The sequence below is a fragment of the Lolium perenne genome, chromosome 5 (assembly GCF_019359855.2).
Source record: "Lolium perenne isolate Kyuss_39 chromosome 5, Kyuss_2.0, whole genome shotgun sequence".
NCBI classification, from domain to species: Eukaryota; Viridiplantae; Streptophyta; class Magnoliopsida; order Poales; family Poaceae; genus Lolium; species Lolium perenne.
Genome location: NC_067248.2, coordinates 35,231,725 through 35,248,217, shown reverse-complemented (window position 1 = coordinate 35,248,217; position 16,493 = coordinate 35,231,725). Strand labels below are relative to the sequence as shown.

Here is a 16,493-nt window from a genome sequence, read left to right as displayed (position 1 = left end):
TGCTGAATTCTTCGGAGTAGAACATTGGAGAATCTGGGATTTGAGTTACTAGCAGACTCTGTTTTCTCGAGGATCCGTCTTACCGGCAGCCACACATCCTTGATATCAACCTCTATTCCTTATAGGTAGGAACGTGCTGGAGGTTTGCGTAAAAGCTTGAACAATCTGATTAGTTAGTTGAAGTCTTAATCCATGCCTGGCAAGTGCTTGTTCAAATGCTTTAATGAGCTCTTGATTGTTATGTTGGGAGGATGATGCAAGGAAGAATGAGCTTCTTAATAATTGACATGTGACTATGTGAGGTTATATTGCTGTGAGTTAGCGTGTAAAATGCAACACGATGTGACATCGTTGGTGTTGTCCAATAGAAAAAAGGTAAAGCAGTTCTTATTACAAGGACGTATGTTGTCCTCAAAAGTTATTCTTTAGAATGTTGTGCAGTAAATCTTCTTCTCATTCAGTTGTTAATTATTCTTAATATTGTTGAACCATGTGATTGTTCAAAATCTAATCAGGTGACCGAGGTCCGGGGCTTTATTTTTCTCCATGGCCCACAACCCACGAATCTTTCACATATTAGTTATTAGAATTTCATGTTCAGCCAGCTTTGCAAGATGGGACTTCATTATGAGACAAGTGTAGATTCAACTTTGCAGACAATCATATTTTTTTTTCTGGGTTTCGTTGTGCATGGACAAGGAATTAATTACTACATTTTTATTCACGAATAAGTACATGTGTGTTAATATATCAAGAAACTGATTACATTATAACGACAACAATATCAAAACCTTTTTCTGAAGCGAGTTGGGGTAGGCTAGATATGAAAGCCTACTGAAACCAGAAGCCGATTACACTAATCTATGTCAATAATTGAATGGTTTTCTAACATTGAAAGTCAGTGCTCATTCTCTAAGCTCTTCCTTCATATTTATTTGTTTTGTATTTTTTCCAGGAGATGAGGAGCACCTAGAAGTAAACTTTTGTTGTGTATACATTCTCCACCGCTGGTGTAATGTAGTGCTTACTTGGATGTGTTTATAAAGATGGGAGGTCCAAGGTAGTTGCTAGCAATAGCAATTTAATGTTTTTTTTGAAACATGTGAATGCTATTGAAAGTAATTTCCAGATTGGTATAGCGCAAATAATATTGCTGGCTTTGTGTCTCATAAACTTTATTGATGCAAATATATATCAGGTCTATACGCAGATCACAATTCACTCGCAATTCATGGTGGCAAGGAGCCATTTTATTTCCAATGAAATTAGTTGCAGTACTGTATTTCATTAGCATAGAAATAAACTTACTTGCATGGATATTCCAAGCTTTAACTAATCAAGCCCCCTCTATCCTGGCACACGTAACCTTGCTACATACTTCAGTTTTGTTTTTTCAAAAGATGTATATGCTTTAATATAATATACAATAATCAAGTGATTATTTCTATTTTGATTTCCCATGTGAGTAGATAGATATCAGGCTATCATTTGGCACATATGATTATGATGCCACCGATGACATAAGCTTTAGGACATGAGGTTTGCACAGAAGTTCCTCTAATTACGACTAGGACTGAGCAGTTTCTGCTCTACTATGATGTTGCATTAATCGATCTAAATATGATAAACCTGGGTGTCAAAGGCCTAAGATCAAAACTATTTAAAGATATGAACATAGCAATCGGTGGATATCAACTGCAGAATTTGGTTTACTGGTAGACGCATAAAAAAGAGTGTGTTCTTTACCTCGGTTATTTATAGATGTGAACCAAGGTTCAGAACCTGATGTAGTTAATTGTCAACCAAGGTTCAGAATTTGATTAACTGATAGATGTAGGAAGAAAAAAAGAGACAAGGTGCTCTTTAAGTTATTTTTTGAGGCATATTTGATTTTAAGCTTGTGAAAAATTTGTCTCATGTTGAAATTTTTAGAGGAGAAGAGCGAGCCTGCCCGCTGCCGCTGGCCTGCATGCGAGCCCGCCTGGTTGTGACCTGCGCTCAGTTGATCGCCAACATGCTCAATATTGTGTTCCTCTGTTAAAGGTATTTCTCTTCTAAAAGGCAGCTGTGCTACTCGTGCTCACGAGGCCTCAAGAGGGGCAAATCCATCGAGGCCACACGTTTTGCCCGCGCCAGTAACTCGCGTGTCCACGTTTCACCTTGTCCGTTGGATTCTTCCAGATTTTTCCTACCAGACGCTACGCGTTAATAGTCTGTGACAGCTGGGACCATTTTGCCGCGGGACCGGTAGCCAGAGAGGGTTGCGCGCGCTTAGGTCGTCGACGTTTCCCGCTGGTTTGGTAGCCTTTTTCCGTAGCGTCTCGTAGGCCGGTGGTGGACAACGCCTCTTTTACCCACGTGCTCCGTGCTCCGTTTCGCTGCCAACTGGTCCCCTTCGGTTTGTGGGATCCATTCGTCAGCGATGGGTGTGTGTCGCTGGCTGGTACGGGATGAGCGCGCTTCCTTTTTTAACGCTGCGCGTCGGACGTGGTGGGGGCTCAGCGGTATGGCAGCGAGAGATAGTGGGGCCCCGGCGGTATGGCAGCGAGAGCCCTGTCCCATTGGGCGACAACTTTCCTCACTGCGGTTTCTACCCGTGTGTGTACCGCAGCTCCGTCCGTGGGACCTGGCTTCTGCGTGTCGAACTTGTGTTGGTGGGTTCGCGGGCGTGTGGGTCAACGGTTCCTTCCCTACCCTCTACTACTCGCCCCCCGTTCCCGGCTCAGTCCCACGCCGCCTCGCTTCTTCTCCCTCTCCTTCGCCAAGGTGAAACCGTCGCCTGCTCCCGCTCGTCTGCCCGCTCCGTGCCGTCACCTGCCCGCTCCGTCGCAAGGGGTCAATGGGGTTTCAGGGCATGGGCGTCTATGGTTAGGGTTAGTTCGCCTCTCCTTCCTGCGCTTGCTCTTCATTGTTCTTGGTGTTCCTGCTGCGCGTTTGTTGTTGATTCTGCCTGATCTTTCTCCCCTACGCTGCAGCTTGTTTGTCAGGTCATTGCTGCTGCTGTTTCCTCTCACGGTCTGAGGTTGGGGTCGCTCTCCTTCTCTGCTTTGCACGCGGCCGCTCCCTCGCCCCTTACTTGTTTGATGAAATGTCTGCCTGGTAGAGTGGTAATTTGACCGCCCCTGTTTCCTTGCAGCTTGTTGCCTCCGTGCTGCTGAAGTTCTTCCGCTCGTGTAGGTCTCGGTGCTGCCGTGTTCCGCTTCCCGTGCCACCCAAGGTTTGATTCTCCTGGATTCTGTACGCTTGTTTAGGTTGGTCTTGCATCGTTTGTTTCGGTTGACCTTGTATCGTTTCATCCTGTACTTAAGGGCATATACGGTATTGTTGTCCGGGGCTATAATTATGATTCTATGGTAGCATAGAGATTGCGTCAGGTCTGTGGTTATTGTCGCGGCGTGTGCAGCTCGTCGAGTGAGCCGTTTGGAGAGAGAGAGACTCTGCGTCCATTTCCAGCTGCTGCTGTAGGATCGGTGGGCTCAGAGCATTTTCTGTCCTCCCCTGTAGGTCAGGTGCCCCTAGACTGGCATTTGATGTGCTCGCAGCTTATGGCGTCCTGCCGTCAATTCTAGGTTATGTAACTGTTGTTTGTATTGGTCCCAGGAGAATAAGTCTGAAGACTGTTATTTGCTGTGAAACATTGATAGCACTTCGACCAGTGCCTTAAAATAACCAGATTATGCTGCTAGATTAGTTTGCCCACAGCGCATCAATATCGATTAGATGCAGCCCATTTGTTGTGTACTGTTGCATCCTCTTCGCCACGTTGGTTCCATGCTTTTCGAAAATTGGGACAAGGCATGTATATCTGGGAAATTAGTTAATTGTTGGTTCAGTTTTACCTTGCCTGCTAAAATATGTGTGGATTTAAACCCTGGATCTCCTTCTTTTAGTGTTGTTCTATGTTTTTTTAGGCGTCTTTTAAGTTCTGGGCTGCCTACCCTTTGACTCTTCTCTTGATTTTGGTTGTCGTTTTTCAGTCATGTTCCTTTCTTATTTTCAGATCATGAGAAGCGTTGCCTTTGTTTTTCCATTTCTTTCACCTTAGTGATATTGGACTGTTGCTTCTTCTCCTCCTGCGTTTGTTTCGTGCTGTTAGAAAATTGATACAAAGCTTTCCTTGCCTTGTGAAAGATGCCAGTTCCCAGCCTTAACGTTTACCTAATTTTCAGGGGCATCTTTCTTTCAAACTTTGAACATCTCTTTGGTCAGTTGCTTTCAGAGTAATTCCAGTTTATAGATAGATATTTCAGATTGTTTAGCTTTGGCTGCCCTCTGGCTTGGTTGTAATTTTTCCGCTTTCTGATCTTAAACTTTGTAGATCTGCATCTTGGAAATTAGTAAATTCTATTTCTTTTTACTAGGCTACCTTCCTGTTTTAGAGGTTAGTAAAACTTTTGCTTGCTGCATAGATTTGGTTACAGGGTTGCTTGCGAGCTTGCTTGTGCCTATGCGCTCCTGCCGCATGCATGGCTGGCCCTCGTGCTGTCCGTGCAAGACCACCGCGGGTGTCTGCTACCACTGATGTTCGAACCGGCGTGCGTAGGCGCCATAGAGCCCGTATCCCTTTTGATAGAGGTTCTTAATCCCCCGGGATATCTACTAAGGAAGGAAGAATGAGAATCATTTCAGTCCACTGGTTCTAGCTCTGTAGCTGTAGTAGTAAGCCTGTCAGGAAGGTTCTATTAAGCAAACCTGTAAGTTAGTGATTCAAAGTATAGCCCTGGTGCTGGTGTATGAGATATTGAATTTTCAGTGATCGCTGACTAAGAATCCGGTCCCGAAGGGGGATTAGAGACAAAGCCAATGAGGAGCCGAAGACAGCCTTGTAGGAGGCCAAGCTGCAAAGAGCGCTCGAGGAGACCAAAGGAAAGGGATGGAGTTTTTCTCGCTTTTGGCGTAGCAGGCCTCCCTTTCTTTGGGAGGCCCGCGCGACGGGCTATTAGCTCAGTGGTAGAGCGCGCCCCTGATAATTGCGTCGTTGTGCCTGGGCTGTGAGGGCTCTCAGCCACATGGATAGTTCAATGTGCTCATCAGCGCCTGACCCGAAGATGTGGATCATCCAAGGCACATTAGCATGGCGTACCCCTCCTATTTGAATCGGAGTTTGAAACCAAACAAATAGGTAACAAAGCCACTTTACCGCCTACGGCTACTAACTCGCCACCTCCCCACGTTAAGCTGGTACTTGTTGTTGCACCAGGAGCTGTTACGCCAGGCGCAGTAGCATGGATATTTTGTACCCATTGAGCAAAGATAGGTTGTAATTGTATGGCGGTATCCGAAAACATATCTTGCGGACGGCCTAAAGCACTCATGGTATCATTATGAATGTGAACCACTAGATAGCCGTGTTCCACTAGTCCAGTCTTGCCGAGTTGCCTAAGGACCCAGCCAGAGAATTTAATAAATAGTCTCTTATCGGAAGGAGAAATAAGAATAGAGTAAGGAGGCCCGCCTAGTAGAAGTAGAGGAGATGGTTGCGTCGGAGTAAACCGAGTCTCGGTGTATCCTTTGTCTGTTCAAAATCGATATTTTGCACATAAAAAGAGAGATTTACTTTATCTTAAGTCTACTTGAATTCTAGAAAAGTCCTATCGTCGATAAATTCACCACGGCTTGTCCTTCAACGAAGCACTGTTCACCCTAGGCTCACATTCTGGCACTTCTTCAAATCAATAACCTAGCTACCTCCGCTGGCCGGAGGAGGGTTGGGTCCCGCCTCACAACGAGCCCGGGTAGATAGATAGGTAGATAGTAGATAGCAGTCCGGATAGTGATAAAATCTGAAATAATCTTCTTCTTGATTGAAAGAAAGCCTGTGCCGGAAATAGAGAGAGTTCTGCTCTTGGTTGACATAGATCGCTCTACTCTCGAATTGACATACATAGAGTTGAAAACATACTCCTCACAAATGATCATAGTTCACTACTAATGAGCGAGTAACTACTAACGTTACGAGCAAAAAGACGAATCTACTGACCGTTGGCTTTACTAGGAAGGGGTGGCCCCTATAACTATTTAGTAGCCGCCTTACCTCGAACTGAGTGAACTGAGACAAAATCAACACGTATCTTTCTTTTGATGAAACGGAGCCTACTTTCTCTCGATCGTCCTTCATTTGTGTACAATAAATAGGAAGATCCCAATAGTTGATAAAGAAAGGTGTCAGCCCAGCTCTGGCGAGAAAGCTGTTATACAAAAACCCTAAGGTGAGAATCTTCTTATTTGATTTTTTCAACCCTTGCAGTATCAATAGGTCTCCTTGCCGCAGCCGCTGCGGCCGGTGCTTGTTGGGTTTGTCTCTGCAGGCCTTCCAAAAAGGAAATGTACGCTCTTTTTGGTTTTCTTTTGGCAGTCCTAGGTTTCTTTTGTTGCAGGGCCTTGATTGCTGTGTGTGCATGGTTTTGTTGGTTTTCCTATAGGGGACGGTTTCTTCCCGGTTGTTAGTCCAGAGGTTGCTACTAGAAACCGGAAAAGGCGCAAGATTATACATGATAGGCTACGTGGTCGTATACCAGGTGATTGTTTACTTTTCACCGTTTTGCTCAAGTTCGGCTTGGTCTCTGGTTGTTTCTTGTGTTAGATTTTATATGCCCTTGTTTGGTACAGATGCTCCCTTTACTTCTCCCCTAGAACCTTCGTGGGTTGGCTTTACGTTGGAAGAGGCTGATATCTTAAAAGGTAAAAGAAGTCTTCAGTAGTTTGTGTTGCCCCTCTTACTTGTTATTGTGTTTTCGTGTGCTTGTCTCTAAACACAGTCAAATGTGTAGCTAGCTACAGAGATAGGTCTTTTTATGGAGGACCAGACTATCTGTGTGGTCGATGTAAGGCGAGCTTCTGGTACCAGGAAAGGGTGAAGTCCGCATCTGCAATCACCGAGAGGCGTGTTGTCTATAACAACTGCTGCAAGGGTGGGAAAGTCTTTATTCCACCTGCCAGGAAGCCGCCTGAGTTCCTTCAGGCTCTTCTTGATTTCGATGGCCCTGCGCGTAGCAAAGCATTTATTGCAAAAATACGGCAATACAACTGTTTGTTTGCTTTTACCTCCATGGGAGCAACCATTGATCGTTCCGTAAGCAGTGGTGGGGGTCCAAATGTTTTTAAAATATGTGGTAACATCTGTCATCGGATTGGATCGCTTTTGCCTGAGGAAGGTAAAACTCCTAAATATGCTGAGCTATACATATATCATGGAGGGGATGAGGCCGATAACAGAATCCAGGCATTAAATAAGGATGATAAACTTGATGGCGGTTTAGATAAGGGCATTGTTAAGGGTCTTGAGGCCATGCTTGATACTCATAATTCGCTTGTAAAAAAATTCCGCATGGCTAAGCAGGTCCTAGCAGAAAATAAGTTTGCTAATGTTTCTGTTCGTATTGTTGCTCCTGGAGAGCTAGATGGGCCCCAGTTTAGTCTTCCTTCTACGGATGGCCTTGCATGCTTAGTGTTTGGTGAGATAACGCCGGAGGCTCCTAAGCGTGATATCATTATCCGTGGTAGAGGTTCTGGTTTGCAGCGAATTTCTTCTTTGCATCCTGCTTATATGTCTTTGCAGTATCCTCTGTTGTTTCCATATGGCGAGCGTGGGTTTCAGTTGGGTGTTAAGTACATTGGAGCAGATAATTCGGACCCTAAAAAAAGGCAGAAAATGACAATGCAGGACTTTTATTGCATTTGTTCACACTATAAAGAAGGACAATATAACCCCTACCTATCATGTGGCATGCTGTCTGATCAGGCTGTCGTAGATTCCCGTGCTTGTATAGATGAGGCTAGATTGCATTTTATTCAGTTAAGCAATGATGACTTAAGAGCCGAGAGTTTGCAAGGTCTTGTAGACGCAGTTGGGGAGGGGCGTATGGACGGGAGCTCTGTTGGCAAAAAAAATATCCTGCCCTCTTCTTACACCGGCGGACGACGCTACATGGTAGAAAATTTTCAGGATGCGGTTGCTATCTCTCGTGTTCATGGTTGTCCTGATATTTTCACCACTTGCGATCCTAAATGGCCTGAAATCGCCGAGGCTCTCTCTGTTGAACCTGGGCAAAAGCCACACAATCGAGCTGATATTACGGTTAGGGTCTGCCACATGAAGCTTCAGGAGTACCTCGCTTCTATTAGGAGTGGAAAAGCGTTTGGCAAGACCGTCGCGGGTAATTCAGATGTCTCTTCATTTGTATACTGTCCTTATTCTGTTCTTTTGGGTGTAGGTTCATGTTGTAACTTGCTTGCTCTCTTTTCAGTTTTGCATACCGTTGAGTTCCAGAAAAGGGGGTTGCCTCATGCACACATACTTGTTTGGCAAGATAAAGAAAAGCGGGGTGAGGTAACCCCAGCTTTGATTGACTCTTTTATCTCTGCGGAGATTTCTGACCCTGTAGAGGATCCTCTTGGGTATGCTCTTGTTGCTGAGTTCATGATGCATGGCCCTTGTGGGGAAGATAATCCTAAATGCCCTTGCATGAAAGACGGGGTATGCTCAAAGAAGTTTCCTAAATCATTTCAGGATGAGACATCCATTGATGAATTTGGTTTTCCTGTTTATAGGCGTCGAGACAATGGTCGTTTTGTCATGAAAAATAAAGTCAGACTAGACAATAGGCATGTTGTTCCTTACAACATGACACTGCTAAAAATATTTCAGGCTCATTTAAATGTTGAGTGGTGTAACAAAACACATGTCATAAAGTATCTTTACAAGTATGTTACTAAGGGGCCTGACTATTCAAAGACTCTATTTGAAAGGATAAAAAAACCCGGTGATCCAGAAACTGGTGACATAGATGAGATTGAGGAGTATCGAGCATGTCGTTATATCTGTGCCTATGATTCTTTTTGGAGGTGTTATGGGTATGATATACATAGCAAGCATCCTTCTGTTGAAAGGCTTGTCGTGCATCTGCTGGGTAAACATGTTGTGCGATTTCGCGCATTGTCTAACCTGCCTGCACTTGTTAACAATAGCCTGTTACAAAAAACTATGCTCACTGAGTGGTTTGCTGCTAATGTCAAATATGCAAGTGCTCGGTCTTTAACTTACTGTGATTTTCCAACAAAATGGTCTTGGGTAGCAGAAACTAAAAGTTGGGTGCGGAGAAAATGGAGTGACAAGATTGGGAGGGTTTATTATGTGCATCCTTCTACCGGCGAGCTTTATTATCTTAGAATGTTGTTGATGCTTGTGAAGGGCGCGAAGTGCTATGCTGATGTTAGGACTTATAATGGTACTGTGTATGAATCGTTCAAGGATGCATGTGCTGCCAGGGGGCTGCTAGGTGATGATAGTGAGTGGTACTGTGCTTTTGACGAGGCCTTGAAATGGGGTATGGGGAACCAGTTGCGACAGTTGTTTGTTACTATGGTCATTTACTGTGGTGTTCTTGACGAAAATGTTTTCTTTGAAAAGTATTGGACATATTTGGCTGAAGACATCCAACATAGGATACGTTGTTCTCTTCATGATGCTTCATATACTGTCCCTATCGCTGAACTAAGAAACATGCTTCTGGACGAATTGGCTATTGTCTTTGCTAAGAACGGCTGTAGTATTTTAGATCATGCCTTGCCTCTGAAAACTGTCTATGATAATGATTCGAATGTAAATAACATGATCAGTGATGAATTTTCTCAAGACTGTGAAACGCTCATTAAAACTGCTGAGGCTATGCAGCAGCAGCTTAATGAGGATCAGAAAGTTGCATTTAAATCTATTGTAGATAAGGTGCGGGATGGTAAACCTGGGTTGTTTTTTGTGTCAGGGCAGGGTGGCACTGGAAAGACTTTTCTTTGGAATGCATTGGTTGCCTACCTCAGGGGGTACAAGATAATTGTTTTAACTGTTGCATCTTCGGGTGTTGCGTCTCTTCTGTTGCCTGGTGGTAGAACAGCTCATTCTAGATTTAAGATTCCTATTGACCTAGACAACAATGGGGTTTGTGACATTCGGAGAGGTACTATGCTTTCCTCTTTGATTGAGGCCGCGTCCCTTATTATCTGGGATGAGGCTTTAATGACTCATAGAAAATGCTTTGAGGCACTTGACCGGAGCTTGCGTGATGTTCTGTCTGCCAATGATCCATTGCTAGCTGATGAACCGTTTGGCGGGAAGGTGGTGGTTTTGGGTGGTGATCTTAGACAGATCTTACCGGTGGTTGAGGGTGGCACACGTTCGCAAGTTGTTGATGCTGCTATTACTAATTCTCTTCTATGGGGTCATATTACGGTTCTTCACCTTACTATTAATCAGCGTCTGGCTGTTCAGACCACAGATGCTAATGTGCAGGCCGAAGCAGCCGCCTTTGCTGATTGGGTTCTGAGCATTGGTGATGGTACGGTCCCTGCCGTGGCAAGGCAGGGCGAATCTGAACCAAGCTGGATTACGATCCCTAATGAACATTTAGTGCATACTGATGGTGATAAGATAGCTGCTATTGTTGAGTCTGTGTACATAGATTTCTCTACAAGGTACTCTGATCCTAACTACTTAAAAGAAAGAGCTATCCTAACTCCAACTAATGAGATAGCCGAAGATGTCAACAAGCATGTCCTTTCTATGGTGCCTGGTGAGGAGAGAGAGTACTTAAGCTGTGACTCAACAGGAAATGCCGCCGATGGAATCCGTAACATAGATATTTTTTATCCTGTTGAGGTTCTGAATACTATCAAGGTCAATAACTTCCCGTATCATAAACTCGTTCTTAAAAGAGGTGTTCCCATTATGCTTCTTAGAAATATAATCCAGGCAACAGGTTTATGTAATGGTACACATCTTATTGTAACTAGGCTTGCTGAGAAAGTCATTGAGGCCATTGTAATGACTGGCTCTAATGTTGGAGATGTTGTCTACATACCAAGGATATCCCTCACAACTAAAGATCCCAGATGGCCGTTTACTTTACATCGACGCCAGTTTCCTATTAGAATTTGCTATGCAATGACAATTAATAAGAGCCAGGGCCAAACTCTTGCAGCCGTTGGCCTGTATCTAAAAACTCCTGTATTCACCCACGGGCAGTTTTATGTGGCTGTGTCTCGTGTGACCTCGAGAAAGGCTCTGCGGATATTGATTGAGAATGAGGATGGCACGTCTGGTTCTGAAACCAGAAACATCGTGTTCTCTGAAATTTTCCAGTCGCTCGTAGGCAAGTGATCTTGCTTGGTATTAGGTAGTTATAATATATATGCTCTGGTTCTGCACGGGCTTTTGATCTCCTGGTTTAAATTTTAGTCTGTTTGAAGTATGCTTTTGCATGTGTGATATATACAGCCTGTTTCACTTACTTGTTTAGGCTATTTATGGGTACATGTTTTTTCTATAGTAATTTGTGCACACTATTTTGCAAATGGATGTTCATTGGGTTTCCCAGAAGGTGATGCTTGTATGATTGTGCCTATTTTGTTCTATGTTTGGTTTATCTTTGTCTGAGCTTACTTGGTATGCTTTGTGTATCCCTAACTATTTGCTATCCTAACTATCTTTGTCGTGTTGTTTCAGATGGCGTTCAACCTGCTTTCTGAGATACATAGTGATAGCAACCAGTGGACAATCCGTGTTCTTGTTTCTCGCATGTGGCATTATCGTGGAGGGACTGATGAAGGTGCTATTCAGCACACTGATCTGGTTCTGCTTGACATAGAGGTGGGTGTTATAGTTTTGCAGCTCCTTCATTTTTTGTGCTCATTATAAATCTGTTGATGCTTCTTCAGGGAAACCATATGTACGGTCAGCTCCCTCCAGCCACGTCAGAACGGCTAAAGGATGTGCTGGAGGAAGGAAAGGTCTTTGTTATAAGGAAATTCATGTGTGCTCAGTCAAAGACGGCCTTCAGGCCCGTCGAGAGCCCATTTATGGTTCAGTTCACAAGGTATACCACGGTTGAAGAGGTGCCGGGCTTGGCAGATACCTACCCATTCTGCACATACACCCTAACTGCATTTTCGGATATCCCAGATCCAATTGGCCGTCCTGCGCGCTTCATTGGTTAGTTTTGCTTCGTTCGCTATGTATTTATTGTGCATTGGATTGCTTCTGTTTGACTTGTATACCTATCTTACGATTTATGAACTGTGTTGCTGCAGATGTCATTGGAAAGATCGACATGGTTTCTGACATAGTCCCTATTCAGTCGATGTACCAAAAAACTGCTTCTAACACCAGGACTATTATATTGAAGGACATCATGTAGGTTCTGGCAGCTACTACCTCTTTTAAATCTTCTATGTGCCTTTTCTTGAAGATGCATATGCCTAATTATTTCCTTACATGTGATTATCAGGGGCAAGGAGCTTAGGCTTGTTCTCTGGGGTGATCGTGCGCTCGAGTTTGATGCGGAAGCAGTTCGTGCCATGGGTGAGAAAGAGCCTGTCATTGCTATCTTTGTGGGAACACTATCAAAGACTTCTCATGGTGAGCAGTTCATTGTTTCTTTGGAGTTCATCTGTTTCTACTACCTTATGCTTTCTGCTGCACATGTATTTCTGAGCCTTCTTACCATTACATTGTCAGTCGTTTTGTTTCTTTCCTTGTATATATACACACATAATCGTTTGCTTTGCGCATTCACAGTCATTGGTTGATCATTTGCTGACCCAAAAGTCTGTTCCAGGTGTCAAAAGCTTAAGCGGTGGTTACGCACATGTTGGTACATTGATGAGGATATACCTGATATCAATATGTTTCGTGAAAGGTCTGTTCTGCTGAAATAGCCTTCAAATTTTACTGCCCTTCTCTCTATTTACTTGTACTTACCTATGCTTTTCCCTGGAAATAGGCTTGGGCCGCAGTTTGTTCCTTTGGCTGCCTATGTTCCTACAGGGCCAGGTGCCATCATACCTCGTGTGTTCGAGGCACCTATTGAGAAGACCACAGAAGCGCTAAACGATGCTGATCCTTTCGTTGATATGGTGAGTCAACTATATCTCAAATGGATCTCTTTAGGACAGTGTATTTGCTTCTCCCATATGTTTCTAATTGATGTTAAACTATGCCTGCAGGACAAAAAATTCATCTGCACTGTCACTGTTGATAGGCTTGGTCCTGACCAGCGTTGGTGGTTTGCTTCGTGTTCCGTCTGCCGTAAATCTGCTAGGCATGACGGATATCGGGCCCAAGGTTCGGCAAAGATCGCGCTTCGTTGATGCTGGCTTAGCGTAAATTTCACGCTGTTTGGCTATTCATTTTGATTTGCTTTTACCGCCGCTTGGTTATGGTTCGATCCATGCTTTTCAGTGCATCAGATATCTTTCTTTGCGGCTGATGCCACAGGTGAAACTGAGTTTGTGATGTTTGAGAAGGTTGCGGCAGGAGCGGTTGGCAAGCAGCTACTACCCTTGATGCGGCAGAGATACCCAGGCCATACCACAGTTGGTCAGCTAGCACAGGTTGCTAAGCGCGATACAACTATTCCGTCAGAGATTGAACGTCTTGTTGGACAGAAGTACAGGCTTCTGGTTTCCATATCCAAAAAGTGGAACTCAGGCAATAGTGAGAACTTACCTTTCCAGGTCTGCAGGATTGAAGAGACCTATAAGCCTCAGTTACCGCCACTTTCTCTCTTAGAATCTCATGGGGCTCAGTCATCCTCCAGCAGTTCAGGCCCTAGGCTCCCACCTCTAGGCGCAAATTTTAGTCAGATCGCTCGTGGTGCAAATGCAACACCCCCTCCGCGTGGGCCAGTGACTCCGGCTAAAGGGTAATGTTCCTTGCCCTTCGTTAGATGCATGCGCGAGCTGCCTTATTTTGTTTACCTATGCCATGCTGACCTTCTCATTTCTGACAGCAAGGCGTCCACTCCTAAGCGTGGCGCTAGGCGCTCTTTGTTTCCAAGCCCTTCTAAAGATAGGTCGCAGCTTGATAAGGATAGTGCCCTTGCTGCCGATGGTGTCCTTGCACCTGGCGAAGAGACGGTGATTAGCCTCTCCTCTTTTGCATTTCATTGTTGGCCAGTCCACTGCTTGTTGTCTACTCCTACTAACTAATTTCCCCTGCTAGGCAACTGAGTCCCTGGTGCAGACTGCTTCTGATGATGCCATCGCTGTTGGTGGAGACAAAGATGAACAAACAGTGGTTCCTAAGCCTAAAAGGTAACCTACACTAGACTATTACTTCCACCTGTACACATTATTGCTTGCTCACAGGATTTTGCGAACCTAATCCTTGGTATTTAAAGGACTGAACTCGGTGTGGCCACCGTATTTGTTAGTCGTATGCTCTAAACCAGCATTATATTATGTTGTACATTCGAATACTGCTTTGCAAGCATCGTGTTAAAGTGCTATGCTAGAATCTATTTTACATAGCAACAAGCTGCCATCCTAAAAAAACATACAGTGAAGCATCTTTGATCTTTCTAAAAGAATTCATGCAACCCTTACCTAAGTTAATACCACATGTGTGAAGTGTGTAAAGATTAACATAGCAGGCAAACAATACGCTACTCTTAGAGGCGGGTATTGACACCTTAGCCATGATGACACAATTTTTCCTGCCTTAAGAGTAATGCCAGTTCCCTGCCCTAGGAGCTTTTACTAATTTTTAGGGGCATCATTCTTTTTTGATTTTGAGCATCTCTTTGGTGAGTTGCTTTCTAAGTCATGCCAGTTTATGAATAGATGTTTCAGATTATTTAGCTTTGCGTGCCCTCTAACTTTTCACTTGATTTTTGTTGTAATTGTTTAGGCCTCTTCCTTTCTTTTTTTGAAATAGCAAAAAACTTTTCCTTCGTTCTTCTATTTCTTTGGTGAGTTGTCACCTTACTGGTATTCGTCTGTTGCTTCTTGTCCGCCTGTTCTGGTTTCGTACTTTTACAGAATTGAGACAAGGCTTTCCTTCCCTTGTGAGTAATGACAGTCCCTCCCTTAGGAGCTTTTACCTAATTTTAGGGGCATCTTTCTTTTTAATTTTGAGCATCTTTTTGGTGAGTTGCTGCCTTAGTGGTATGAAAAACATTTTTGTTACGGGCTATACTCTGATCTGATCTGCTCTGCCCAAGATTGCTCTTTTTGGGTTTAGATGCTATTGTGGATATGGAGTTGATTAATTATAAATGCCATTCTTTCTTTTTCGTCTTAGGAACACCAACTCCACCAAGTCAGGTGGGTTAGCCAAGAAACCGAAGCTGTAGCCAGTGGTCTGCTGTGCTTGCGGGCATCGCCTGTATATAAGCCTGTATATAAGGTATGGCTTGGTCATTTGTTTTACATGCTTTGTTCCATCCCCATCTTGCTATGTTGTGGTTGTTATATTACTGTCTTCTTCTTTATTCCTTTAGGGTTCCTTTTGGTTGCTTTTATTGTAGATCAATATATGATAACGGAATTTCTCTTGGTATATTGATGTCTTATTACCAGGTCCTCGTTTGTATGGCTCTCGCTTCGTGCTTTGGTTCCTGATGTAAGCTATGCTCGCATGAACCGCACGAAAAACCTATCAATGTCTTAGTGTTGCTCACGGCCAAGGCAGCTTCACTGCCGAGCTGTTGATCTGGAATCATCACCTTGCCACGCAGCGTTGTTCCCTTTGGGTTCTATGGTTGCGGCCAAGCTAATGTGATGCTTTTGCTACACCGCCTCCATGCTGCTGCTGGGTGTGCCTCGTTTGCTGCAGCGTGTTCCTTGTGTGGTGACTATGTAACTGGCTATGTAGTTTCTGTTGCGTGTAAGAGGATGCTACACTAAAGCACACTTTGTAGGTACACCCTCTGCTAGCAGGGGAGGAGCCCTACAGTCCCATGTGCCCATCTCGTGGGCTAAGCTTAGACTAAACTTATGTGCTTCTATGTATCGTACAGACTGTTGACTGAAACTCTGTTCCATATGGTGCTATGTGTGTTGTCAGTTATTGTTCAAGACCAATCTGTGTTGTTTCGTGTTGTATCCAACCTATCTGTGTGTTTAGTTCTTGTTGTAAGCTCAGATAGCATGGAGATTTATTAGAATTGTATCGCGGATAGCATACTTTACTTTCTACATAATCAAGCATCAGCTCAGAGCAGCTTTTGGAGATGTGTTTCTATGGCCACACCCAACACAAGTACATGCGTCATGATGTGTTATGTGTGTGGTGACTGTAAATTCTAATGCGTATAAGCGGAGGCTGCTCTAAAGCATGCTTGTAGGTACAGCCTCTGCTAGCAGAGGAGGGGTCCTACGTGCCCAGCTCAAGGGCTCGGCTACACTAAATTTTAGATATGCTCTTGATCCCTTGTAATGGAACACGTAGTATTGACCAACTATGTAATTATAATATGCATGTTATATCTCTGCTTTGCTTCCAGTGTAATTGCCTATGAATTGTACAAGCTGCACAAGTAGTTGTTTACATTTCTTTTGCTCTGCTTATCTTCCTGGTTATGTAGCAAACAAGTATTTTTCCTCGGGCCAACCACATAGCTATGTAGGATTTCTGCCTTGGTCCAGTTGATCAGAAGCATTGAAGAAGAGTACATGCTTACGTTTTTATCTGTAATCATATGTTCCATGCGCATCCACTA

At 44.0% G+C, this 16,493-nt stretch overlaps 2 protein-coding genes across 2 annotated transcripts; both read left to right on the top strand.

The window, feature by feature from the left end:
• The first annotated feature begins 2,450 nt into the window (after positions 1–2,450).
• Positions 2,451–11,152, top strand: LOC139831457 (uncharacterized). The gene is made up of 6 exons (XM_071820735.1): positions 2,451–2,867; positions 2,976–3,107; positions 6,257–6,326; positions 6,423–6,518; positions 6,610–6,681; positions 6,771–11,152. Exons 1-6 carry the CDS (start codon positions 2,451–2,453, stop codon positions 11,150–11,152), a joined length of 5,169 nt encoding a protein of 1,722 aa, XP_071676836.1.
• Positions 2,660–15,837, top strand: LOC139831235 (replication factor A protein 1-like). Its single transcript, XM_071820572.1, has 9 exons — positions 2,660–2,873; positions 2,976–3,022; positions 3,137–3,217; positions 11,498–11,641; positions 11,710–11,983; positions 12,082–12,184; positions 12,279–12,409; positions 15,074–15,178; positions 15,352–15,837. Exons 4-8 carry the CDS (start codon positions 11,498–11,500, stop codon positions 15,103–15,105), a joined length of 684 nt encoding a protein of 227 aa, XP_071676673.1. The 5' UTR covers positions 2,660–2,873; positions 2,976–3,022; positions 3,137–3,217; the 3' UTR covers positions 15,106–15,178; positions 15,352–15,837.
• The last annotated feature ends 656 nt before the right edge of the window (positions 15,838–16,493 follow it).